General features: G+C 43.4%; 1 protein-coding gene across 6 annotated transcripts in view; it reads left to right on the forward strand.

Moving 5' to 3' along the window:
* Positions 1-26,286, forward strand: part of slit2 (slit homolog 2 (Drosophila)) — a 448,496-nt gene that overhangs the window by 241,008 nt on the left and 181,202 nt on the right. For all 6 annotated transcript variants that reach the window (XM_048546634.2, XM_059646918.1, XM_048546670.2 and 3 more), the window contains exon 5: positions 22,176-22,247. In XM_048546634.2, the coding sequence (XP_048402591.1) occupies positions 22,176-22,247 (72 nt within the window). The remainder of the gene's footprint in view (positions 1-22,175; positions 22,248-26,286) is intronic.

Consider the following 26,286-nt stretch of genomic DNA (forward strand, 5'->3'; position numbering starts at 1 on the left):
ATTTCCCTCACCGATTATAATTTGGGGGATCAATACGAGCAAGAAACATACAATGAGAAATTTTGCAAACAGACCTGCTTTTAAAAGGTTTAGGTGAGATGAGTAACTGAACTCACTGAAAATGACAAAGACATCAGTCACTAGGAGTGGGTTTTAAGGTGGCACAGATTTCAGTTATGGGATAACAAGGTGTAGAGCTGGATGAACACAGCAGGCCAAGCAGCATCAGAGGAGCAGGAAAGCTGACGTTTCGAGCCTAGATCCTCCTTCAGAAATGGGGGAGGGGAAGGGGGTTCTGAAATAAATAGGGAGAGGGTGGAGGCAAACAGAAGATGGATAGAGAGAAGATAGGTGGAGAGGAGACAGACGTCAAAGAGGCAGGGATGGAGCCAGTAAAGGTGAGTGTAGGTGGGGAGTTAGGGAGGGGATAGGTCATCCATGGAGGACAGACAGGCCAAGGGGGTGGGATGAGGTTAGTAGGCAGAAGATGGGGCTTGGGGTGGGAGGAGGGGATAGGTGGGAGGAAGGACAGGTTAGAGAGGTGGGGACAAGCTGGGCTAGTTTTGGGATGCGGTAGGGAGAGGGGAGATTTTGAAGCTTGTGAAGATCACATTGATGTCATTCGGCTGCAGGATTCCCAAGTGAAATATGAGGTGCTATTCCTACAACCTTCGGGTGGCATCATTGTGACACTGCAGGAGGCCCAGGATGGACATGTCATCTGAGGAATGGGAGGAGGAGTTGAAATGGTTTGCGACTGGGAGGTGCAGTTATTTAGTGCAAACCAAGCATAGGTGTTCTGCAAAGTGGTCCCCGAGCCTCCACTTTGTTTCCCAGATGTAGAGGAGGCCACAACGGGTACAGCAGATGCAGTATACCAGATTAGCAGACGTGCAGGTGAACATCTGCTTGATGTGGAAAGTCTTCTTGGGGCCTGGGATAGGGGTGAGGGGGAGGTGTAGGAGCAGGTGTAGCACTTCCTGCGGTTGCAGGGAAAAGTGCCAGGTATGGTGGGGCTAGAGGGGAGTGTGGAACAGACAAAGGAGCCACGGAGAGAGTGGTCCCTCCGGAAAGCAGACAAGGGCGTGGAGGGAAAAATGTCTTTGGTGGTGGGGTCGGATTGCAGATGGTGGAAGTGTCGGAGGATGATGTGTTGGATTCGGAGGTTGGTGGGGTGATATGTGAAGATGAGGGGGATGGTGCTTTGGTTGTTATTGCAGGGAGGGGGTGTGAGGGATGAGTTGCGGGAAATGTGGGAGACACAGTCGAGGGTGTTCTCAACGACTGAAGGGGGCAAGTTGCGGTCCTTGCTAAAAGGAGGACATCTGAAATGTAAAGAAGTGGAATGCCTCATCCTAGGAGCAGATGTGGCGGAGTTGAAGGAATTGGGAATAGGGGATGACATTTTTACAGGAAGCTGGGTGGGAGGATGTGTTTTCTAGGTAGCTTTGGGAGTCAGTGGGCTTGAAATGGATGTTGGTTTCCAGGTGGTTACCAGAGATGGAAACAGAGAGGTCCAGGAGGGAGAGAGATGTATCAGAGATGGTCCAAGTCAACTTAAGGTTGGGGTGGAAGGTGTCGGTGAAGTGGATGAACTGTTCGAGCTCCTCGTGGGAGCACGAGGCAGTTCCGATACAGTCATCAATGTAACAGAGGAAGAGGTGGGGTTTAGAGCCAATATAGGTGCAGAAAAGGGATTGTTCCACGTAACCTACAAAGAGGCAGGCATAGCTTGGACCCATGCGAGTACTCATGGCCACCTCCTTGGTCTGTAGGAAGTGGGAGGAATTGAAAGAGAAGTTGTTGAGGGTGAGGACGAGTTCGGATAAGCGGAAGAAGGTGTCAGCCGGGCCTGCGGGATAGGAAGAAGCGGAGGCCTTTAGGCTAACTGCATGGAGAGTGCAGGTGTACAGGGACTGGATGTCCATGGTAAATATGAGGTGTTGGGGACCAGGGAATTGGAAGTTCTGGAGGAGGTGGAGGGCATGGATGGTGTCATGGACATAGGTAGGGCATTCCTGGACCAAGGGGGAGAAAATGGAGTCAAGATAGGTGGAGATGAGTTCGGTGGGGTATGAGGAGGCTGAGACAATGGGTCGACCAGGGCAGTCAGGTTTGTCGATTTTGGGAAGGAGATAGAAGCGGGTGGTGCAGGGTTGGGGAACAATGAGGTTGTTGGCTGTGGGTGGGAGGTTACCTGAGGTGAAGAAGTTGTGGATGATTTGGGAGATGATGGTTTGGTGCTCGGGGGTGGGGTCATGGTCAAGGGGCAGGTAGGAGGTGGTGCCAGAGAGTTGGCGCCTGACATTGGCGATGTAGGGATGGTTTTCAATGGGTGTTGATTGAGGTGGGATGGGGTGTTGGGCATCCTGCAGCAACTATACAGTGTGGCAAGTGGAGAAACCCAAGATCTAAGAATCTAAGGTTTACTGACAGGTCTCAAATAGAAAATTCGTGCTCCTCCTGGATCAAATTTGTCTGTGTCTCTCCTAGCCATGACACTCCTGCTTTTACTGGTGGGTCTGGTACACAATGAACATCAGCTTGTTTGCCAACAAAATGACATGAGCATCTGGGTGTTCTGATCGGACATTAATTTTGTCATTATAAATTGGTTCCAGCTTGCCCAAGGTGGGGACCTGACAAGAGCAAAAAACCCATCACCAGCTAAAATGGCCAGTCGCAGAAGCATGTCACAAAGCGTGTGATAAATTGCCAAAGCCAACTTTAACCACACACACACACACACACACACACACACACGCACACACACACACGGTTAAAAATCCCTCTCTATATATATATTTAACTTAAATGAGGTTTGCTTCCATTGCATTTAACTTCTTCTCCTCTTAAAGGCAATTAGGGAAGATGAACGACAGCATAACTGACATCCCATGATTTTTGCTATCACACCCCTTCACTGTTAATAATGAAATTCAATGCATTAACAAAACTGTGTTAATACAGAGGAAAGGCCAAAGGTCATAATTGTTTAATTTTATAAATAGTATGAGAATCCTTCTTTTTGCAATCAAAGAAATAAAAATGAGTCCAAAACATTGTCTGTTGGCGTTAAATGATTATTAAACTGTGAATATTAATAATATTTTTTATTGCTATGCTTTAATTTTGTTTAGGAATCAAAAATGTTTACTGACAAAAGCTTGAAGTGAACTGAGAAATGAGAGCAACATGTTTAATTTGCAAATGTGTGAGCAGAAGCTTTGTGTCCAGTTGAGAAAATGTAGAATAGACTGTGATGTTTTGTGGTGAGAGGTTAACAGCTTCTAGAAGAGTACAGCTGTCTCCTTATCTCATTGGTCCACTCTAAGCAAGCTTTGAAATTAGAAATATGATGAATTGCTGTGAGTCAACATGTATCTGCTCAGGCTTAGGCTGCTAGGGATCACTGGGGTAAATTCACTTGCTAATTCTAACCACAAAAACAGACATGTCGGTATTCGTTATGTTTCCTCAACAGATGGAAATAATCTAATAGGTCAGAAAAATTACATTATGTTTGGGAATAACGAAAGTGTAACAGAACACAGGAAGTGGCGTGACAGAACACAGGAAGTGGTGTAACAGAACGCAATTCATTTCCTGTGCTTCTAGCCTTATCCAAATTGGAACATGTAGGGTCAGCACCCAGCCTTCCAGTTACATGGAAGAGTTCTCTTCCCTTCAAAGGAAGTGAAAGCAAGGGTAGCAACTTCTCACTTCAAGAGACACCCCAACACCTTATTTTGGACCAAATACTGTTCACGGACCAATGTTTTGCGATGTTCTAGGTGGGCGAGAACAATCCATGTCAATTCCCTTGGGATCAATTCATGTTCTTTCCTCTCAGATCCTGACTTGTGTATGGAGCGACTGCTTCACCAGGTGCAGATCCCACAGGCTCTATCGAGGGTAGCAAAGCAGAATTCCTGGAAATCTTCTTTATGATGCTGCTGTGTGATACTGTAGCAGGAAACCTAAGCCACAAGTGATTGCCCCAAGTGCAACTTGAAAATATATGTTCAGAAATAGGAAGCGTTCCCCTGAAAATCTGATGTCAACTCCAATTGCAACTCACTTGCCACAACAATGTTTTAATCACAACCCTAACATCTACAAGATGGAACTGTTAACCTTGTGTGGTTGTTGGGAATATAAGTAATATAAGTATTAATATGAAAGGCCGGACCCACTGAGCACAAACGGAGGAAGCAAATTTTTTCCCAATCTCTCTGTTTCATATGCTTAAGCTACTGATAGTTCCTTCCACAATTTTTGACTTTTTGTTTGATTCATTAGTTCTTCGTCCTTCTCCTTGTTGTCAAAGACTCAGTAAGGTACTGGATACAACTGAAAATTGAATCAGACCTTACAAATGTTTTTTTTTAAATCAGAGCAATAAGAACTTCAGTAAAGTTACCATTAAGCTTCTGGGCTTCTGCATAAAGCCCAAATGATGTATTATTGGAAAACCTTATAATCCAGCCTCTTAAACTACATTGAATTCAATGCCAGGTACTTTGCCCATTAGATTGCATGTTGTCAATGGCTATTTGTATGAAGTAGCGGAGAGTTGCTGCTCTATGTTGAACCACAACCCAATAAAAATTAAAGCCGTCAGCTGAAGAAGAGACAGGGAAGAAAATTGAAAGATTGTTTTGGGGAAAGAGAAAAGAAACATGGTAATTAAAAGCCATTGTTTATTGGATAACCACAATTAAAAATAATTGAGCAGAGTGCAAACGAAATATTCTGGATGAAGTATTTCATCTTAACAGAAATAAACTCAGTTGTGCAGGCATATGTTTGATGCAGCTCTTGAATTCTTTTGTTAGCCCTCTGCTATGTCTCACACAGTCTACTTCATTATACAGTTCTTGAGTGTGAAGAACAGTTAAGATGCCTATTCATAAGGTTTTTGGTGATATGCCAAAGCGAGTTCACTATTCAACAGTTCTACGGCAGATTTCCTTGAAAAGAATCGACTAGCAATCATTTGCAGAATTTTGTGAGAAATTTAGACTTTGTAAAACGACCAGTGATTTATACATTAATATTTTATGTTTAACAGCAAGAAAGTTGGAATTGCATACTCCTGGTCTAAGCACACTGCACGATTGAAATCCAATTATTGTGCCACAAACTCAGAACCTGCACATAAACATTCTTAGGAGAAATTTAACAATTAGTTAACATTGAGATAATTATAGTTGGTAAATAGTTAATACTCCATATTCTCCCCTTATTGAAAATATAAATTTGCTTATTTACTAACCATAGACTGTGAATAGTTTCTCTAGCGTAGATTGTGGTTTATTTAGCGAAGCCATGTTCATAATAGAACTTAGTAGAAGTAAGTATTTGACAGACGTGCTAAAGGATGCACTAATACAAAGTTGGAGATTCTGCAGATTTTTCTGGAAATATAAAGCTTCAGAAAGCCAAAAAAGAGCTGATACTTCAGGCATAGACTCTGTGTCAACTTCTATAAAATGTCTGATTTAGATTTAAAAGATAGATTTAAGGAGATTTACAAACTAAGTAAGGGTCATGTGAGGATTCGTTTTGAAGCAAGTATTTTAGGGTCTGGAATGAACTGCCTGAACATGTAATGGAGATAGGTCGATTTGAGACATTCAAAGAGGGTCTTAGATGATTACTGATGAGAAAAATTGTGCAGTGATATGGGGAAAAGACAGGAGATTGGCACTAGGAAATAGACTAGTACAGGCATGCTGGGCTGAATGGCCTTCTTCTGTGCCATAACAATTCTGTGATTCTGTCTGGATCTGAATTGGTTTTGACAAGTTTGAGCATTTTCTCAGCCCTCATGCTTACACTAGAAGATGTCTTTCATAGGCAAAGCACCACTTCCTATGATCTTGGACTGACAATCTTTCACAATGAAGTGAAAGGGATAAATTGCCACAAGATTGTCAGTTATGTTTTTCTTTATTGAGTTAATTAGCATTCAGAGTCCAAATACCACCTTACGCTTTTCAGTAGACGGAAGTGCACCATGCTGTTCGGAAATATGCTCCAGACTTTGTGCTTCAGGCTAAACTATCAGTCAAAATCATTACAGACTGAAGATAGGCAGAAGAACACAGTAAAATTGAGCAGGACATTGAATTTATTTCCAACCTTGGTGTAACTGTGACTTTGAGTGATATGGTAATATGTAAGATGGTGAGTTTCTATTCTGGAATTAAACCATTGGGAGAGATGTAAAGTGGGTAGCTTTCCCCCTTCAGGATCCTCAAAATTCACACCTTGTACAGAGGACCATATTATGGATTTTTTTTAGGACAGGTTGGAAGGACTCCAGGTGCCAGACCCTGTAACCAACAAACCTGTAATGCTGAAACTACAGTGAAACTGGTGTGCTGTCTGACAAAGAGAGCATTTGCCACTTGGAAGATACTTCAGTGCACAACACCTGGGAGCTGCCTCAAAGGCCCCGTTATCTATGACTCCTGTGTCTGAGTGTCCTTTGTCTGTCTTCCTCAGTCATCTACAAGCTTCTTTACTTTTGCCTGTGGATTTTGTGCTCACCGTAAAGTCTCTTTCTCTGCCCTCCTTGCACTTAAGATCTGGTGTCCTGATACGTGGTGCTCCCTGCTTCCTGTTAACAAACTTCAATGGCCTTGATTTCTGAGGGTACAGAATTTCCAGTTGCACTGTCACAGTGGTCAGGTGGCATCCTTACAGCTGTATCCACTGCTCCAATACACGACTTGGAAAACGTTTGTAATGTTGCCCTACTCCTTTACCTGTGAGGTGTTGCCTTTTCACCTTTTAAAAGTGTCTTTTTTTTTTCTTTTCAAACTCTCCTCTCTCCATGACAAGAATCCTCAATTCCTTACAGCTGACCTGGCACAGACAGCTTCTCAATGCTAGTCCACCATGGGAATATTGGAAATAATTGTGGGGTGATTTTTTTTAACAATTTCTTAAAAGTCTAAACTGACCCCGTAAAAGTTCCTGAGATAATGGGAACTGCAGATGCTGGAGATTCCAAGATAATAAAATGTGAGGCTGGATGAACACAGCAGGCCAAGCAGCATCTCAGGAGCACAAAAGCTGACGTTTCGGGCCTAGACCCTTCATCAGAGAGGGGGATGGGGGGAGGGAACTGGAATAAATAGGGAGAGAGGGGGAGGCGGACCAAAGATGGAGAGTAAAGAAGATAGGTGGAGAGAGTGTAGGTGGGGAGGTAGGGAGGGGATAGGTCAGTCCAGGGAAGACGGACAGGTCAAGGAGGTGGGATGAGGTTAGTAGGTAGCTGGGGGTGCGGCTTGGGGTGGGAGGAAGGGATGGGTGAGAGGAAGAACCGGTTAGGGAGGCAGAGACAGGTTGGAAGGTTTTGGGATGCAGTGGGTGGGGGGGAAGAGCTGGGCTGGTTGTGTGGTGCAGTGGGGGGAGGGGATGAACTGGGCTGGTTTAGGGATGCAGTAGGGGAAGGGGAGATTTTGAAACTGGTGAAGTCCACATTGATACCATATGGCTGCAGGGTTCCCAGGCGGAATATGAGTTGCTGTTCCTGCAACCTTCGGGTGGCATCATTGTGGCAGTGCAGGAGGCCCATGATGGACATGTCATCAAGAGAATGGGAGGGGTAGTGGAAATGGTTTGCAACTGGGAGGTGCAGTTGTTTGTTGCGAACTGAGCGGAGGTGTTCTGCAAAGCGGTCCCCAAGCCTCCGCTTGGTTTCCCCAATGTAGAGGAAGCCGCACCGGGTACAGTGGATGCAGTATACCACATTGGCAGATGTGCAGGTGAACCTCTGCTTGATGTGGAATGTCATCTTGGGGCCTGGGATAGGGGTGAGGGAGGAGGTGTGGGGACAAGTGTAGCATTTCCTGCGGTTGCAGGGGAAGGTGCCGGGTGTGGTGGGGTTGGAGGGCAGTGTGGAGCGAACAAGGGAGTCACGGAGAGAGTGGTCTCTCCGGAAAGCAGACAGGGGAGGGGATGGAAAAATGTCTTGGGTGGTGGGGTCGGATTGTAAATGGCGGAAGTGTCGGAGGATAATGCGTTGTATCCGGAGGTTGGTAGGGTGGTGTGTGAGAACGAGGGGGATCCTCTTGGGGCGGTTGTGGCGGGGGCGGGGTGTGAGGGATGTGTCGCGGGAAATGCGGGAGACGCGGTCAAGGGCGTTCTCGATCACCGTGGGGGGAAAGTTGTGGTCCTTAAAGAACTTGGGCATCTGGATTGTGCGGGAGTGGAATGTCTTATTGTGGGAGCAGATGCGGCGGAGGCGGAGGAATTGGGAATAGGGGATGGAATTCCCAATTCCTCCGCCTCCGCCGCATCTGCTCCCACGATAAGACATTCCACTCCCGCACATCCCAGATGTCCAAGTTCTTTAAGGACCACAACTTTCCCCCCACGGTGATCGAGAACGCCCTTGACCGCGTCTCCCGCATTTCCCGCGACACATCCCTCACACCCCGCCCCCACCACAACCGCCCCAAGAGGATCCCCCTCGTTCTCACACACCACCCTACCAACCTCCGGATACAACGCATTATCCTCCGACACTTCCGCCATTTACAATCCGACCCCACCACCCAAGACATTTTTCCATCCCCTCCCCTGTCTGCTTTCCGGAGAGACCACTCTCTCCGTGACTCCCTTGTTCGCTCCACACTGCCCTCCAACCCCACCACACCCGGCACCTTCCCCTGCAACCGCAGGAAATGCTACACTTGTCCCCACACCTCCTCCCTCACCCCCATCCCAGGCCCCAAGATGACATTCCACATCAAGCAGAGGTCCACCTGCACATCTGCCAATGTGGTATACTGCATCCACTGTACCCGGTGCGGCTTCCTCTACATTGGGGAAACCAAGCGGAGGCTTGGGGACCGCTTTGCAGAACACCTCCGCTCAGTTCGCAACAAACAACTGCACCTCCCAGTTGCAAACCATTTCCACTACCCCTCCCATTCTCTTGATGACATGTCCATCATGGGCCTCCTGCACTGCCACAATGATGCCACCCGAAGGTTGCAGGAACAGCAACTTATATTCCGCCTGGGAACCCTGCAGCCATGTGGTATCAATGTGGACTTCACCAGTTTCAAAATCTCCCCTTCCCCTACTGCATCCCTAAACCAGCCCAGTTCATCCCCTCCCCCCACTGCACCACACAACCAGCCCAGCTCTTCCCCCCCACCCACTGCATCCCAAAACCAGTCCAACCTGTCTCTGCCTCCCTAACCGGTTCTTCCTCTCACCCATCCCTTCCTCCCACCCCAAGCCGCACCCCCAGCTACCTACTAACCTCATCCCACCTCCTTGACCTGTCCGTCTTCCCTGGACTGACCTATCCCCTCCCTACCTCCCCACCTACACTCTCTCCACCTATCTTCTTTACTCTCCATCTTCGGTCCGCCTCCCCCTCTCTCCCTATTTATTCCAGTTCCCTCCCCCCATCCCCCTCTCTGATGAAGGGTCTAGGCCCGAAACGTCAGCTTTTGTGCTCCTGAGATGCTGCTTGGTCTGCTGTGTTCATCCAGACTCACATTTTATTACCGTAAAAGTTCCTGGCCAGTTCTGAGGCTTATTCACATTTCCGTGTTCTTGGAAAGGACAGAGACAAAGGCATTCACTTTTTTTATCCTGCCCACCCATGACCCCATCTGTGGTCCTTAAATCTCTGCCTTGGTTGGACAGTGTGCCAAAGGTTTGCAGCATCTGATTCAGTCTGGCCTGACATGGGACTAAACAGGCAAGAATCAGGAGTATACAGTGAGGACTGCAAAGTGATTGATTTTGTTTTGATTGGAGAGGCTGCCTATATGCTATGCCTGTCAAAATATGAATCACTGTCTTTTTGCTTTGGAAGCCGTCAGATCTTCTCGACACTTTCTCATATTCTGATTTTATTCCTGACTTCCAATCTTTGCATTTTTCCTTGTATTCTCTACTTTATTTTACTGGGGATGGATAAAATATTCATGTTCAAGCCAACAGATTTCTGCTGAGCTAGCCCAACCATTGAAAATGGTCAGTGTTTGGCCAGTATTGAGACCATCGAGATTCACCTTATTATTGGAGTTGCAATCATTCTGAGTACAAGGTGAAATAAGACCATAAGACCATAGGACCATAAGACATAGGAGTGGAAGTAAGGCCATTTGGCCCATCAAGTCCACTCCACCATTTAAATCATGGCTGAAGGGCATTTCAACTCCACTTCCCTGCACTCTCCCTGTAGCCCTTAATTCCTTCTGAGATCAAGAATTTGTCAATCTCAGCCTTGAAGGCATCCAACTTCCCGGCCTCCACTGCACTCCGTGGCAATGAATTCCACAAGCCCACCACTCTCTGGCTGAAGAAATGTAGTCTCATTTCAGTTTTAAATTTACCCCCTCTAATTTTAAGGCTGTGCCCACGGGTCCTAGTCTCCCCACCTAACGGAAACAACTTCCTAGCATCCACCCCTTCTAAACCATACATTATCTTGTAAGTTTCTATTAGATCTCCCCTCAACCTTCTAGACTCTAATGAGTACAATCCCAAGATCCTTCGCCGTTCATCATACGTTAAACCTACCATTCCAGGGATCATCCGTGTGAATCTCCACTGGACACGCTCCAGCGCCAGTATGTCCTTCCTGAGGTGTGGGGCCCAAAATTGGACACAGTATTCTAAATGGGGCCTAACTAGACCTTTATAAAGCCTCAGAAGCACATCGCTGCTTTTATATTCCAACCCTCTTGAGATAAATGACAACATTACATTCGCTTTCTTAATTTCTTAATTTCGGACTCTACCTACAAGTTAACCTTTAGAGAATCCTGGACCAACACTCGCAGTTCCTTTTGTGCTTCTGCTTTCCGAATTCTCTCACCATTTAGAAAATAGTCCATGCCTGTATTCTTTTTTCCCAAGTGCTAGTATAGTATTCCCATTGTGTTAATTGAGCAGAAGAATTGTGACCTCTTTTTCTGCCTTTGTTGCCTAACTAAGTATCAGCAAATAATTTACATACAGGGCTCCCAATCTATCCCTGATGAACTGATAAAAAAAATAAATATTGTGGCAGATCAGAACTAGAAACCCTGTAGTAGGTCACTCCCCTCTTGACACCCCAAAGCCTGTCCATCACCTACAATGCACAAGTCAGGAGTGTGATGGAAAACTCCGCACTTGCCTGGATGGAAACTCCAACAACAAGAAGCTTGAAACCATCCAGGACAAAGCAGCCCAATTCTTTGGCACGACATCAACAAACATCCATTCCCTTTACCACCGAAGCTCAGTAGTAGCAATGGATACTGTTCACAAGAGGTGTTGCAGAAATTCATCAAAGATCTTCAGGCAGCATCTTCCAAAATCAGGACCACTATCATCTTGAAGGGTAATGGCAGCAGATACATGGGAACACCACCACCTGTGAGATCTCTTCCAAGTCACTCACCAACCTGACTTGGAAATGTATTGGCAGTTTTTCAGTGTTGTTGAGCCAAAATCCTAAACTGTCTCCCTAACGGCAGTGTGGGAGGACCAAACTCAAATGGATTGCAGCATATCAACAATGTTGCTCACCACCTTACTTCTCAAGGGCATCTAGGGATGCATAATTAATACTGGCTTAGCCAGCAATGCCCACATCCCATGAATAAATGAAAAAAAACTCTACCTTTTTGAAGAAATCAATATTCTAACAATGCACTACCTCACATTATTGGCCAGGATTTTTTTTTAAATCACAAACTTTCTTCAGTACCTAAATTAAGCAGGCTGCAAGACATTGCAGTCAAGTACTTGAAACTAATGTACTCACTGATTTCAGGTTTGTTGACAAATCTAACTACAGTGATATTGGCAGGTCTAAAGCATGCAGCACCATAAATTCAGACTCCACTTCAATACGGCAAGTCACTGAAGTGGATCATTCCTGTTAATGAGAATTATACAATCCTCTTACTATTCATTCGACTGTCTTTAATTTGTGTGTTGTTAGAAAATGAGGCATGACTTCCCATTTAATTTTGACAATTTCTATGTCTAACAAAAGAATACCCTCATGCACTCCTACGCACACATAATTAATGTCTGATCACAGTGCCTGCCTTGCATTGATAATTGGCTTTTGTCCAAAACCCAATGCCAATAAGTCAAATTGACTTCATTGCGTCATCATGATATAAAAAGACAAGGCCGACATTTATTACCCTAATTGTACTTGATCTGAACAGCCTGCTCAATCACTTCAGAGTTTAGAGTTAACTCTCAATTAAGAGTTAACCTTGGTGCAGTGGATCTGGAATTACATGCAGGCCAGACCAGTTAAATCTGGCAGATTCGCTCCCCTCCTATGGCAGTTGATGGTTTCATGATCAAATGGAGACTAGTAATTAATTTCAGGTTTATTTATAGAATTTATATTCCAGCAATTGCCATGAAAACATATGAACTAATGCCTTCAGAGCATTAGTCCAGCCTCTGGACATGCAAAGTAACCACTCCCCACAAGCCTCCCTCTGATGTTAATGTCTGGTGAATGCATTAGTATCATTACCTCACGTTCTTTGTTGAACCACAGTCAGGGATTGAACTGTAAACAGCAATGCTCTTTTCCAATGCTGCTGGACTTGCTGTGCCTTAGTATTCTTTCACCTGAAATTTCCACCGTCACTTATCAGTGAGGGATTTACAAAAATGCCAGAAAAGTAGCATGAATTATTATTTATATTGTATATCCATGAGCAGTGTCAATCTTATAGCAAAGTGAAAACAACAACCCAGCAGGGAACCCCTTGGAGATTCAAGGTTGACGTGTCTCTTATTATCTGTAAAATTACAGTACTTTTTTGGTGTTTTTCTTTCAGTTTACTGGAAAATCTCCCAAAATTCCAGTATGGCCACTGTTCATCTTTATTGAAATTCTAGTGATGGTGCTGATTAGGTTAATTTGCTCCATTTTCCGTGTGGAATTTAATTCTCATCCAGAGACAGATAGGGAGGTAGGGAAGACCACTTATTACCACCCTCCCTTCCTCTGGGCTCCTCTAACAACAGCTCTGGACAGTCTAGGCTGCAGCAATCCTGCACTTTGAACCTACTACATTGCTTGCATTAGCCAGTGTTCCTGATGATGCTGCTGGAGAGCTTCCAACCTCTGATCACTTGATAACTCTGGGGGACAGGATATCTGCCCTAAAGATGCTGAGTATCCCAACATCAAACAGATTATATCTCTCTATCTGTTCTGGAGATCTTCCCTTGACTGCCTCCAACCAAACTCTGGTCCCCTAACCCCAAAGAGCTTCCTTCTACTTCCTTCCCAATATTCATGGAATCACAGAATGCCTACAGTGTGGAAACAGGTCATTTGGCTCAACAAGTCCCCACCACCCCTCCAAAGAGCATCCCACCCCTGCATTTCCCCATGTCTAATCCGCCTAAGCGAAACATCTGTGGAAACTACAGGCAATTTAGCATGGCTAATCCATTCATTAACAAGAGCACTGTGGTCAATCCCACTGAACCCATTCCTTCCCAATTCAAATATATTTTTCCTTCCCTTGCCCAGTCTCTTCCTACCACAACCCTTCTGATGCCCCACATCACCTGAACAGTTTCCAGTTCCTTGATCCTAACTGTCTCATATTCACAATGGACATCCAATCTCTTTTATTATTCAGCCCCCATCAATACGGTCTAAGAGCTCATTGCTTCTTCCTCAAACAGAGGCCTAAGCAGTCCTTCTCCATTTCCTCTGCATGATTGAGCCCCTTCTCACTCTAAACCACGCTCCTTTGAATTTCAGTCACTCCCTCGGGATAAAAGGAGGAAGGTATCTGCTTGTTTCAGTTACACTTGTATTTTTGTGGGATACTCTGAATGATCATTGTTCCATACCCTTCATTCCTTATTTTGCAGGCTACCTCCCTCACCATTCTTTCTGGGATATTGTGTCTATTTCAATGCCGTCCCTGCTCTTGCCAATAACTGAATCATTTCATTGAACTTTGTTTCCAAATTCTACCTCTCTTCTCTCGCCTTCATCTGGGCTATTTCTGATATTTCCCTTCCCATTGTCCCTCCATAAATAGCGATAGAGATCCATTGTGGTTCGCTATAAATTTATGGACTCCCAGAGCTCAATGCCACCTCGAGGGCATTTAAAGATGAGACGCAACCCTGAAATTTACCGGCTATGTGGAAGATTTCCCAATAATGTTCCATCTAGGTAAAGCATAACAAACCCAACCCAGCCTATTAACATCTTTCAGGGGGTGATAGAAGCGTTTATTGGGAGTGCTATTGAGTGGCGTTTGGTCTGGAATAAACTGCTTTTTAAGAGTAAGTTTAGGTTCTGGCAGCTTTTGATCTTATTGCAGCTTTGATCAAGCACATCCAAAAGAGCTAACTGTAGCAGGGAGCAGCATTTGATTGAGTGTGACATCAAATACCCCACCAAAACTCACTTCAATGGCAATCAGAGGTCGGTTTTTCGTGGTTTTTTTTTACGTCTCTAGCATATCACTGCAGAAGTTCCTCAGGGTAGATATTTTCTAATCAAAATGCTCTGAGCTGCGATGACACATCTCTGGAGCATCAGCTTCGGGGAGGTGATGGCCACGTGGTATTATTGCTGAACCTAGAAGCAGGCAATGTTCAGGAGGCCCAGGGTCAAATCGCACCATGGCAAGTGGATTAATGTGTCTGTGGCTTGTGTATGAGCATGAAGGTCCCTCCACCTATATGGTAGATACTGATTTCTCTGCTGGACCTAGATCTCCAACGGGCTAATGTGCTCACATGCTGGAGCCATGTGATCAGACAGAATGGGTAAACTCCTCTGTTCCTCACTCCAGTTTCTGCATGGCCACTGGAACCCCTGCTGGATATTCCCCTGCTCCCCACTGCATCACCATCTGCTGATTAATGCCCCAATCTAGAAACTCATCAATGCTACAGGGCTGAGCAAGGCCCTGTTCTCCAGCAGTCAAATGCAACCACTTTTTCCACCTCAAGCTGCGGGCATGTGTCAGTGCTGGATTCACTAGAATGTCATGCGAGCTTACCAAGGTGAAAGCTGGTGGAGGGTGGGGAGGAATCATCCTTTGAGGCATTGATGGTGAATGGTATGTATAGTGTCAGAGTGCTGCAGATCATTCATCCTTCTGCAGCACTGGAGCCAGGTTCTCTTGAGCAACTCCCTGACCATGGGCACTAATTTCCACAGCCAGATCTGTGCAGGCTGCTTTCATTATTTGGGAAAAGCACTTTCCTCTCTCCTGGATAGCCTTTGGGAGAATCTCTGGGGAAGCTCAATTTTCTGCTGAGTCTGTGACATCTCCGAGGATTGGTGGGGGTGATGAGTTGACTTTGAATGATGGACTATAGTGAAGTACTGTCCTGGGTGCCCTTTAACAGGTGGCACATTGGAAATTGGTGTCCACAAGGCCTACCATGGCAGCAATTGCTACCCACCTGCCCAAAGAGTGTGATGCTGCACTTGCACATGAATATGCAACAAGCTGAAAAGAACGCAACATTGCCAGCAAACCCAATCTGCCCTAAGTGGAAGTACCTTCTGTTCTTATGCCTACTTCCACACTTAATCTCAACAAAATAAGATTCTACCCATTGTAAAATCCATTCCACTGACCATAGTAGGTGTTATCTTTCAGGAAGATCCAGATTCGACAGGATTTTAACAAAATGGAATTATCGTAAGAATAAAATTGTAACTTAAATTTCTTGTGCTAACTTTATGTTGCTCCAGATAGCAGCTTCCTTGTCAGTAGGAAGCTGGCATGTTCATGGGCATATTCTAAGAGATGGAGTTTCCCAGTGCCAACTGTGCTCATGACACAGAACAAACAAAAAAGAGAGATAATGGGAACTGCAGATGCTGGAGAATCCAAGATAACAAAGTCTGGGGCTGGATGAACACAGCAGGCCAAGCAGCATCTTAGGAGCACCTAAGATGCTGCTTGGCTTGCTGTGTTCATCCAGCCCCACACTTTGTTAGCTTAAACAAAAAAAAAAGCCAGTGGACATGTTTTCTTTTTTTGGAAAGGATCGGTTGCAATGGCTAAAATATCCATATTAACTCTGCACAGACCATCAGAATGGTTTTATGATCTTCCCTAGCCCTTGGTTGAGTTGCCAAAAATAGTTACAATAGCAGCCTTAGCAGCCGCACATGCACAAAACAAGTGTGCATAGTGTATATGATATGAACCACCTCAAATTTCTACTTTAATCCTGTAGGAATGTGTTAATTAGAATCCAATAACTTGTGGAGTGTGGCTTTAAAACTATATGTATCAGTCACGCTGACAATGCAGTAATCACACTAATATTGCATGTTTAAGAATCATCGTTTTAGATGATCTTCGAATCTCCTCTATTCACTAAATTATAACGAATACCTTCCTGAAAGTGTACTTTGCAGCTGCTAGGTGACCTCTTTATAATTCAGGCCAGTTCACTCAAACAGCTCATTCCCATGGGTGGAAGGGTTATGGATCTGCCAGTTGCATTCCTATTGTGATTAAAAATGTTGCACATTTGAGTGTATTATCGCTGTCTTAATAATTAACAGTGAAATATTTATATTGACACAAGTGGATTGCAGTACTGCATTGAGGAATCATTGTCAAGGAAGGAAAGCAAAGGCAATTTGGTGGTTTCTGTGGAGAACAACCCTTATCCCATTTCATTTACCTTTTCTTGTCAGCGTGGGTGTTGTGCTGAATTTCTCTCAGTCCAGCACCTGTTCTGAATTGGCACCTTTCCTTGAACAGATTGTCAAGCATTTGGCAAGCACCACCTTTGCCACTGTACAATTTGTGCATAACATTCTGGGATTTTACTGTCCACTTTTAATGTTTTATACAGAGTGTTTCAAAAAGCTTGGTTCGTTAAAGGTATGTATGAAAGCAGTCCATTCTGGTGGAGATTTATGGTTGTTCCATTCTAAGTCCAGAGACATTGCCTTGGAGAAAAATAAAATTTCCAGTAATTAAATTTACAGGCAGGTTGCCATTTAGAGAAGATTTATTACAAAAAAGTTCAAAGGACAGTGAAGTTGCATTAGTAACCAATACATTCTCACTGTTACACGACAAAAGCATTATGAGAGTTTCTCCTCCCAGAGGGTTAAACTGATAAAACAACAATAAGGCTCCCACTGGAAGTCTATAATTTCAGAGATTGCTTTCCTATTGCATCCATTCAGGACAGTAATAAACAGACAGAAAAGTAACTACACATTTTGAACACTTCTCCTAAATTACATTGTGTTAGCTGTTTGCCCATTATACTAGCTAATCATCCTCATCCTATAATTTAGCCTATTGTTGTTGATGCCTTCTCTGTCTTACATTGTTCTCCTCTGCCAAACAGACATTTCTTTCACCCATATTTCAAAGACTGAGTTACCAAACCATCCAAACTATTCGAATGTGCCATTCTACAAAACAATGGGAAATCTGACAGTGAAATCTTGTAATCTGATCATTCAGTAAAATGTTGGCATAAAAGTATTGGGGTCAGGCACAGGCTTTTAGTCCTTAGGCTTCTAACATAGTGCGCATTCAAAGAAAAAAATGCTTCAAGTACAATTAATCATTGCCTGAAAAATACCTCCAAGAAAGGTTTACATGTAAGAAGTGATTCAATTCTCTTTCAAAGCATCTATGCATTTTCCACACTTCAAGCTTGTATTCAGATTTCCAGTATTAGTAGTTTTCCTTGTTATCTACTTTAATAACTTTACATTTCATGGTAGTTGTTAGTGTAAGCTTCTCAAAGGAAAGGCAGGCCTAGCGTTTGCTAACTTTATTCTGGAATGTAGTCGCAATCATTTGCTTTATTGAATATAAGTCTATCTTATTCTAACATGTCTGAAGCTATCTCACACTTAATTGTATTTTACACTTTTGTATCACACTGAAGATAAAGGTACTTTCTTACAGTGAAGAATAACACACCAGTTATGTTTACTGGCACTAAAATGGCCTTCATTCAGGATATTAGATAATAACAGTAGTGTTTGTTCAATGAATAGAAAATTACATGCATGGAACAGAAGACAACTTTATTTTTCCATTCGACATTCATTTGGCATAAAGTACTGTACCATTCTGAAAGTGAGCCAGAGATCAAACACTCCTGGATTTCTCGCTGCATGAATAGGAAACAATAGAGGGTGTCAAAATAACGAGACATTACCCCTCTTTAGATACCCATGAATTAATGGGCAATCCAATAAAAAAAACATTGCAAGGCGAATAATGAAGCTGAACTCATGCTGAGCAAGGGTGGGATTGAGTTGCTGCCATGCCACCATTCATAAGATTAATACCCAGACTCTGGTACTAGAGCCTGAATCCCAACAAGAAAGCTCCACTCTGCATTGGAGTCACGTTCTCAGTGCTTGTTGTCATTGAGATATGAGAGCCAGCTCTATGGTGGTTCACATGACTGGGGAATTGTGAGCTTTTCACACCCTAATGACAGCAATATTTGTAGTGCCGTTGAATCCTTATCATCCTGTTGTACAGCTCAATGTGAAAAATAATATATTTAGTAAACTATATGCATACCCATATTGTTGATCTGTTTGACCAGTCAGTTCAGGATGGTCCACTCAAATCTATTTTCGATGGTTTATTCTATACTACTGTAGCATGTCTGTCATTTGCTTTTGTCAAAATCCTGAAGTTGGTTCAGTTGGTACCTGTTGCAGAATGTTTGCTGAGTCGTAGTCAGATTGGTTTGTCTGGAACAGAGGTTCTGGTCATTCTGATGACTGGAAATTTGGAAACACCATGAATCAAATATGACCTTCTGCATGAAACATTGTCATGGAAATGCTAAAGTCTGGAGGTTTAAGATTTTACTTCAGAACTGCCACCTGAACTTGAATGGCATAATCCCCAGGGTGTGGCAGTGCTGGTATTAGACTGAGGTGGACAAAACCAGAAGTCACATGACACCAGGTTATCATCTAAGAGGTGAAATCACAAGCTTTTCAAGCATAGTCCCTTCATCTCATGAAGTGAAAGAGCAGCTTACAGACACAGAATTTATAGGCAGAGAGATCAAGGGCAGAAAGATCAAAAGATCATACAACAGGTGTGAGTGGAGTGCATAATAATAAATCTTTGTAGGTGATCAAAATTGTTACATGGTTGTGTAAAGCATCAACAACTGAATAGCAAGCATGGGGATGACCAATAATCCGATTAAAAGAGGCAGAGAGATAATCACAAGCAAATAAAAATAAGGTGGTGCTGGTGACAAATGAAATGGCTGGAATAACAAGATAGGTATTAAAATCACATGTCAAGGGTCTAACCAAAATAATAAGTAATGGAAAACTGTACAAACTAATCAAGGTACAGATATCATAACAATTTATCATGCTGATTGTTTCAAAACAGGACAGTAAGGAAGATTTTACAAATACAAAACAGTATCGTGGGGTCACATGTAGCACGACATGAGCCCAAGATCATGGTTGAGGCCATCTTCATGGGTACAGAACTTGGCTACCAGTCTCTGCTCAGTGATTCTGTGTTGTTGTGTATCACAAAGGCTGCCTTGGAGGGCTCTTACTCAAAGATCAGAGGCTCAATGTCCTTGAACATTGAAGTGTTCCCTGAATGGGAGGGAACATTCCTGTCTGGCACTTGTTGCGCAGTATCCATTCTGTTGTCATAACATCTGCATGGTCTCGCCAATATACCATGCCTTGGGGCATCCTTGCTTGCAGTGTATGAGGTAGACAACTGACTGGCTGAGTCGCATGAGTATCTGCTAGGTACATCGTAGGTGGTGTTCCCACATGTGATGGTAGTGTCCAAGTCGAGGGTCTTGTATGTCTTGCAGAGATTGCCATAACAGGGTTGTGTGGTGTTGTGGTCAATGTTGTCCTGAAGGCTGTGTGGTTTGCTGTGAATGATGGACTGTTTAAGGTTTGGCTGTTGTTTCAAGGCGAGAAGGAGCGGTGTAGGGATGTTCTTTGCAACCTTCAACAGGTCAGCGATGATGACAAGCATCTCACCAAGATCTCCCTTACACTTACACTTCTGGCTTTCAAATAACAGCCAACCCTTAAACAGACCATTGTTTGCAGCAAACTAGACAGCCTTCAGGACAACATCGGCCACAACACTGCACAACTCTGCCATGGCATTCTCTGCAAGACATGCAAGATCCTCGACTTGGACACGACCATTACATATGGGAACACCACCCACCATGTACAAGGCAGTTTCTCATATGACTCAGCCAACGTTGCCTATCTCATACACTGCAGGCAAGGATGCCCCGAGACATGGTGTATTGGCGAGACCGTGCAGAATCTCAGACATGCATGTCGCACTACATGTGACCCCACCACACTGTTCTGTATCTGTAACATCTTCCTTGGTCCTGTTTTGATGTAATCACCTTGATAATTGTTATGATCTACCTTCAGAGATAGTAGGAACGACCGATGCTGGAAAATCTGAGATGACAAGGTGTGGAGCTGGATGAACACAGCAGGCCAAGCAGCATCAGAGGAGTAAGAAAGCCAATGTGTCAGGTCTGGACCCTTCAGAATGTTTACCTTAATTAGTTTATACAGATCTGGATTACATATTACCTTGGTTAGAGCCTCATCATGTGATTCTTATACCTATGATGTTATTCCAGTCATTTTGTTTGTCTCCAGCTCCACTTTATTTTGAATTTTTTTGGAATTATCTCTCTGCCTCATTTAATCAGGTTATAGGTCATCCCAATGCATGTTATTCAGCTGTTGATACTTTCCTCACACTGTATGACACTTTTGATCACCTACAGACACTTATTCAATATTCTATACAGATCAGTGGAATGATCTTTTGATCTCTCTGCCTATAAATTCTGAGTCTGTATGCTCCTCTTTCACTTCACTTGATGAGGGGAGTATGTTCCAAAAACTTGTGATTTCAATTAAACCTGTAGGACTATAACCTATTGTTGTGTCACTTCTGATTTTAATACTCGGATCAATTCCTGATATGCTCTGAGTTAGCCAATCTCAGTCAGCGTCAAACTAAGTATGCTCTAATTGATCTGAGCATGCCTGGACTGGGCATGAATTTCAAGATGGCTAGGTATCTTGCTTCTGACTAGTGCTTGGTCAAGTTTGCTGGAAGTATTTCTGTTGTTGTCAGGTGGAAACAGGATTAAATGCAACTCTCATTGTGGACTGGCTTGTTTGCAGTCCATGTCAATACTCATAAATGAAGAAGGGCCACTTCATCAAAATATTGGGTGACTGCCAATAGTGAGCTAGATACAGTGTGTTTGGGTGACCATTAAATTAAATAGATGGAAAGTTATAGTGGTAGAATCATATCTCCCAATATGTGAAGGAAGTGAGTGAGATTCAGACCCCAATCTGACCCAATGAATCAACTTCAGAAAGTAATCCTAATGTGTTATCACATTGACATTGTAAGTAATTTAGTGAACAATTCTTCATGTATAAAGGTTCTGATTGAATGCAGGAGCATTGTAAATAAAATTAAACTGCAGGATGGCATAAATTTTGGAGTTTTGTTTTGGTACAGAAAGGGTTAATCGTTTTTACCTTGAGCCAATGACTTGGTTTTATTTCATTTGAAAGCATGCAAAATTTATTGTCAAGACTTCTACAGTCACATTGCATTTCACAGATTACTTAAAGTGCTTAAAAATTGAATCAGAGAAAACAGGTCTCATCCTCTCCTGCACATTGATCACGCCAAAAGTGCCCTGCAATTGGCTTTGTACTTTGATTACTATAGAAGCTGCATTTTTCCAAGTCACTGCAGAATGCAAATACCCCAAAGTAAATGCCCATTAGATTAAATCAGCTTTCTGTTTATTTTGCAAACAGAAACAAAGCTAAATACTCTGTTGCCTCTATCTCTTTATTTGATAATCTGAACTGCTTTTTGTGCTTATTAATGTGAAGCATTGTAATGTGCCTCAAGAGACGTGTGAAAGTTTGATTAAAAAAACAAAGAGACATACAGGTGGTGATGTAGTGACACTGGAAGAGACAGAAAAAAAGTAAAGAAGCATTGCACTCATTGCCACCCTATGTACATGATTTTCTCCTCTATTTGAGCACCCACTGTGTCCCACACTAATTCTGTTCCTTTGTTATTTTACAACAGTGATCTGAGCGAAAACCACATTCATGCTATTCCAAGGAAGGCTTTCCGAGGATCTGTGGACATCAAAAATTTGTGAGTACCTTTGTGATTTACTGTCTCCAAATGTGCTTAATTGCCTGAAGTCTTGGAAGTACGAAATGCACCAGTTGAATTTGTGTTCCAATGCCCTCCATTGTCACACAACCTGTGCATAAATGAGGTTTCCTCATGATGGCAATGGTCTTCCCAAATCAGCCAGAAAATCAGCATATGCCAATATTCAGGGTCACTGCTCATAATATCCGCTGTGCTTCTCTGCCTTCATTGGATTGAATTTTACTGCAGGCACTGGCACCCTGACATTGGCGAAATTATCTCGAGCCCATATTTGCTGGCAGGAGATGAGGCTTTGCAATGTTTTGGGAGGCAGTCTCCCGGATGAACTACTTTCAGTCATACCACCCAATAAGGAAAGTGAACCAGACACAGGCTCTGCCAGGACAACCAGCCTGAATCATCGACACCTCCACATGGGGTGGTGGACACAAGTAGGGTAGGGCAATAATCAAGAGGTGCATCCAATTTTACTCATCCATGTACAGGTAAATAAAACTACCTAAACATTAGAGGGCTAAGCAGGCAGACATCTTTGCATGACCCTTTGGGGTTCAGAGCCAGGCTTCTCCACATATTGACCTCTCTGTGGTGCATGGGATGTAGCAGCAGCATTAGCCCATTCAGCTCTGTGGCTGGAGCCTTATACTCCAAAGATATCCCCCCTGGGTAACCTGAGGGAGGTCACTCCATGAAGCTAGTGGCCTCCCCACATGGCAGCGGGCCCACGTCTCTGTAGGCAAACTGCTGACAATCTGAGAAAACTGCTCACTGTGGGACTTTCAATTCTTTAATTTGCCTGCCCACCCCTCTCCAACCTGTCACCTGGCCTTGCCAATGGGAAACCCGTTTGCTGAAGCACCCCATTGGGGTGGGATCCCAATGAGGTGGCCCACTAATTTCCCAGAATCCACCACTCCTTAGCAGCTTGATTTGTGAGATTAACTTCAGGTTTTTATGTTGTGGGTACAAGTTCCAAGCAGGTTTACATCTTTACAGTGTTAGATCTACTCGTTAAAAGCAATTGTCAGTGTGCGTGCAGATGAGCAATTTTTAAAGTAGGCTGCCTGTTTCCAACTAGACATTTATCTTCAAATGGAAGATGTATTTTGAAGCACTTATCACAGATCTTCATGTGTGACGATGAAGAAAACCAGCTCCACACAGAACTGAACAGGTTACAGTCATCATTGTGTTATTAATCATTTTACCAGACTGCAGCATAGCAACCTCATGGCGACCAGTTGAAAGTATTTTGCAGGCTCTAGATCTGCATGGAAATCGTGCCATCTGGCATGAAGGGTTTAAACTATCAATTACAATCATGGCCCTGCCTGACCGCAGGCTAGCAAAGGTACCACCTACAGCATCAGCTGCTTCATGGAACACTGATGCATCAAACCATTGACTTATTTATTGTTCTTCAGAGCTAGCATTTTCTCTCTGTCCAAACTGAGTAGGGAATGAGATTGAATAATATGAGGAAATTTAGTTGAGATATATTTAGGTGCCTCAGAAATTTGGCTTCAAATTCTCACTTTCGAGTTAGCATTTTGAATGTATTTGTGAAAGCGGCAGGCTCTGAGTAAAGAGATAGCAGGAAATGTAGATGCTGGAGAATCTGAGATAACAAGGTATCGAGCTGGATGAACACAGCAGGCCAAGCAGCATCGGAGGAGCAGGAAAGCTGACATTTCGGGCCTAGACCCTTCTTCAGTGAAACTGCGTTCCGAGTTATTGAGCTGGAGGCTGAGCCGCAGATACTGTGGCTCACAGGGAAAGGGGAAAGTTACTTGGGCACCTGTGTTCAAGGAGGCAGTCACATTCGTAAGGAATGGGCTTTCAGATTTGTTCAATCATTAGGAACAGAGGGTGTGATGACAAGTGAGGCAGATAAGGGGACACAGAAAGCAGGAGAGCAGGAATCTCAGCCTCTGCTAGTGTCCCAACAGTTTTGCGGTTTTTCTCAGCTTGTTTGGAGGAGACTGAGAGCTACAGAGTTGATGACCATGGCAAAATAATTCAAGAGGGTGGAGTGAGAAGAGATGTAGTGGTAGTAGGGAGCAGTATTTTGAGTGGTTTGACACTGTTCGCTGCAGCAAAAAGTGAGAATCTAGACGTTTGTGTTGCCTGCCTGATGCTAGGGTTTTGGATATCTGCACTGGGCTGTTGAGGAACCTGCAGTGTGAGTGGGAGTATCCGGACCATGGTCCAGATCTGCATTGATAAACTGAAAAAGAGGATTTGTTGAGCCAGTATGAGGTGTTAGGAGTTAAATTGGAAAATGGAACCTCAAAGGTAATAATCCCAAAGTTGCTACCTGACCTGTGTGCAAATCCACACAAAATGAATTAGATTAAGGAAGTGAATGCATGGCTCAAAGACTGGTGTGGGACAAGTGGGACCCTGTTTATGGGGCAGTGCCACCAACATGGAGTAAGTGGGATCTGTGCTGCTGGGATAGTCTGTGCTTCATCCATGCTGGGACTGCCGCTCTCATGATCTGCATAACTAGGAAGGTAGAAAGATTTCAACTAAACAAGGCTCATGAGGAAAGGAGCTTGGGTGAATGTGACAAATCCAGGGATGGAAATAAGGCAGGAGAGCAAAAATCTAATATGAAAATAAATGTCAAAGAATGGCAGAAGGGACAGACACAAGAAAAACCTAAGAACCTACCAGCACTCAAGACTAGATGCTAGAAAGCTAATAAAAAAAAGTCTCTGTACCTGAATACGCAGAGCATTTCAGAGTCTTGGCTGCATAATGAAAAGGTTGGGTTCTGAATATTGAGGTGTATATGATATTCAAGATGAATGGGAACAAGGGCAGAGGGATAGCACTCCTAATGAAAGGTTGAATTATGCAGTAGTTGGACATGACCTTGCTTCAAATGATCAGGACGTAGGATTGGTTGGGGGAACATGAGGAATAGTAGGGATAGGAAGTCACTTATGGCACAGAACAAAGAGCCACTAAGCAGTAGCCTTGACGTCAGGAGAAATAACCAAGAAGAAATATTGGGTTTTTGTGATAAAAAGGATGATAATAATTATGGGTGATATAAATTGCTGTATCAACAGGAAAGATCAGTTCAGTAATGTTAGCCTCAAAGTGGAATTCATAGAATTCTTTCAAGCTAGTTTCCTAGAGCAGCATGTTCTAGAACTGACCAGAGCATAGTAGAATTAGTATTATGTAATGTTGCATGATTAATTAATGGCCTCAGAGTAAAGGCATTTCTGGACAACAGCAATCATAATAGGATTGAATTTTGCCTTAAATTTTAAGGGAAAGGAATGGGTCTGAAATCTGAATTTTAAATCATGAAAAGGGTAACAACATAGGTATGAAAGCTGAGCTGAAGTGAACTGGGATACAAGGCTACAAGATTGATCAGAAGAGAGGCAGTGGCAATCTTTGAAGGGGATATTTCTGAATACTGAGAATAGGTACATTTGTATTAAAGAAGAAATATTCTAAGGGGAAGACCCACCATTCATGGTCAACGAAATAAGTTTAGGAAAGCATCAGACATAAGGACAAATCATATAATTAAACAAAGATGTCAAATGACACATCAAAGAATGACTGAATGCTTAAAAGGTGAATAAGGATAAATAAAGTAGGCCAAGAGAGGTAGCTAGCCAGAAATGTAAAACCCGATAGCAAGTTCCATAAGAATCTTTGCTGAATGGTCTATTCTCGCCCCCATTTTGCTATGTTTCTAAAAAGGGGAAAAAAAGGTAAAGTGATTGTTGCTTATCTACAGGATGAAAACTTGGAGTTTGTTGTAGTAATCAAGAAACAACAGATATAATGAGTAAATATTTTTCTTCTGTCTTCACTGTTATAAAGAACAATAGTACCTGTAAATCAGGAGGTTGAAAGAAGAGAGGAATTACGTGCAGTATTAAGCAATCACTTAGAGCTGGGTGCTGACAGATCTCTGGATGTGAATGGACTTCATCCTAGGGCTTAAAAGAGGCAGCTAATGATGTACTTGATGCTTTGGTAT

Source organism: Stegostoma tigrinum, chromosome 1, assembly GCF_030684315.1.
Source record: "Stegostoma tigrinum isolate sSteTig4 chromosome 1, sSteTig4.hap1, whole genome shotgun sequence".
Classification (NCBI taxonomy): Eukaryota; Metazoa; Chordata; class Chondrichthyes; order Orectolobiformes; family Stegostomatidae; genus Stegostoma; species Stegostoma tigrinum.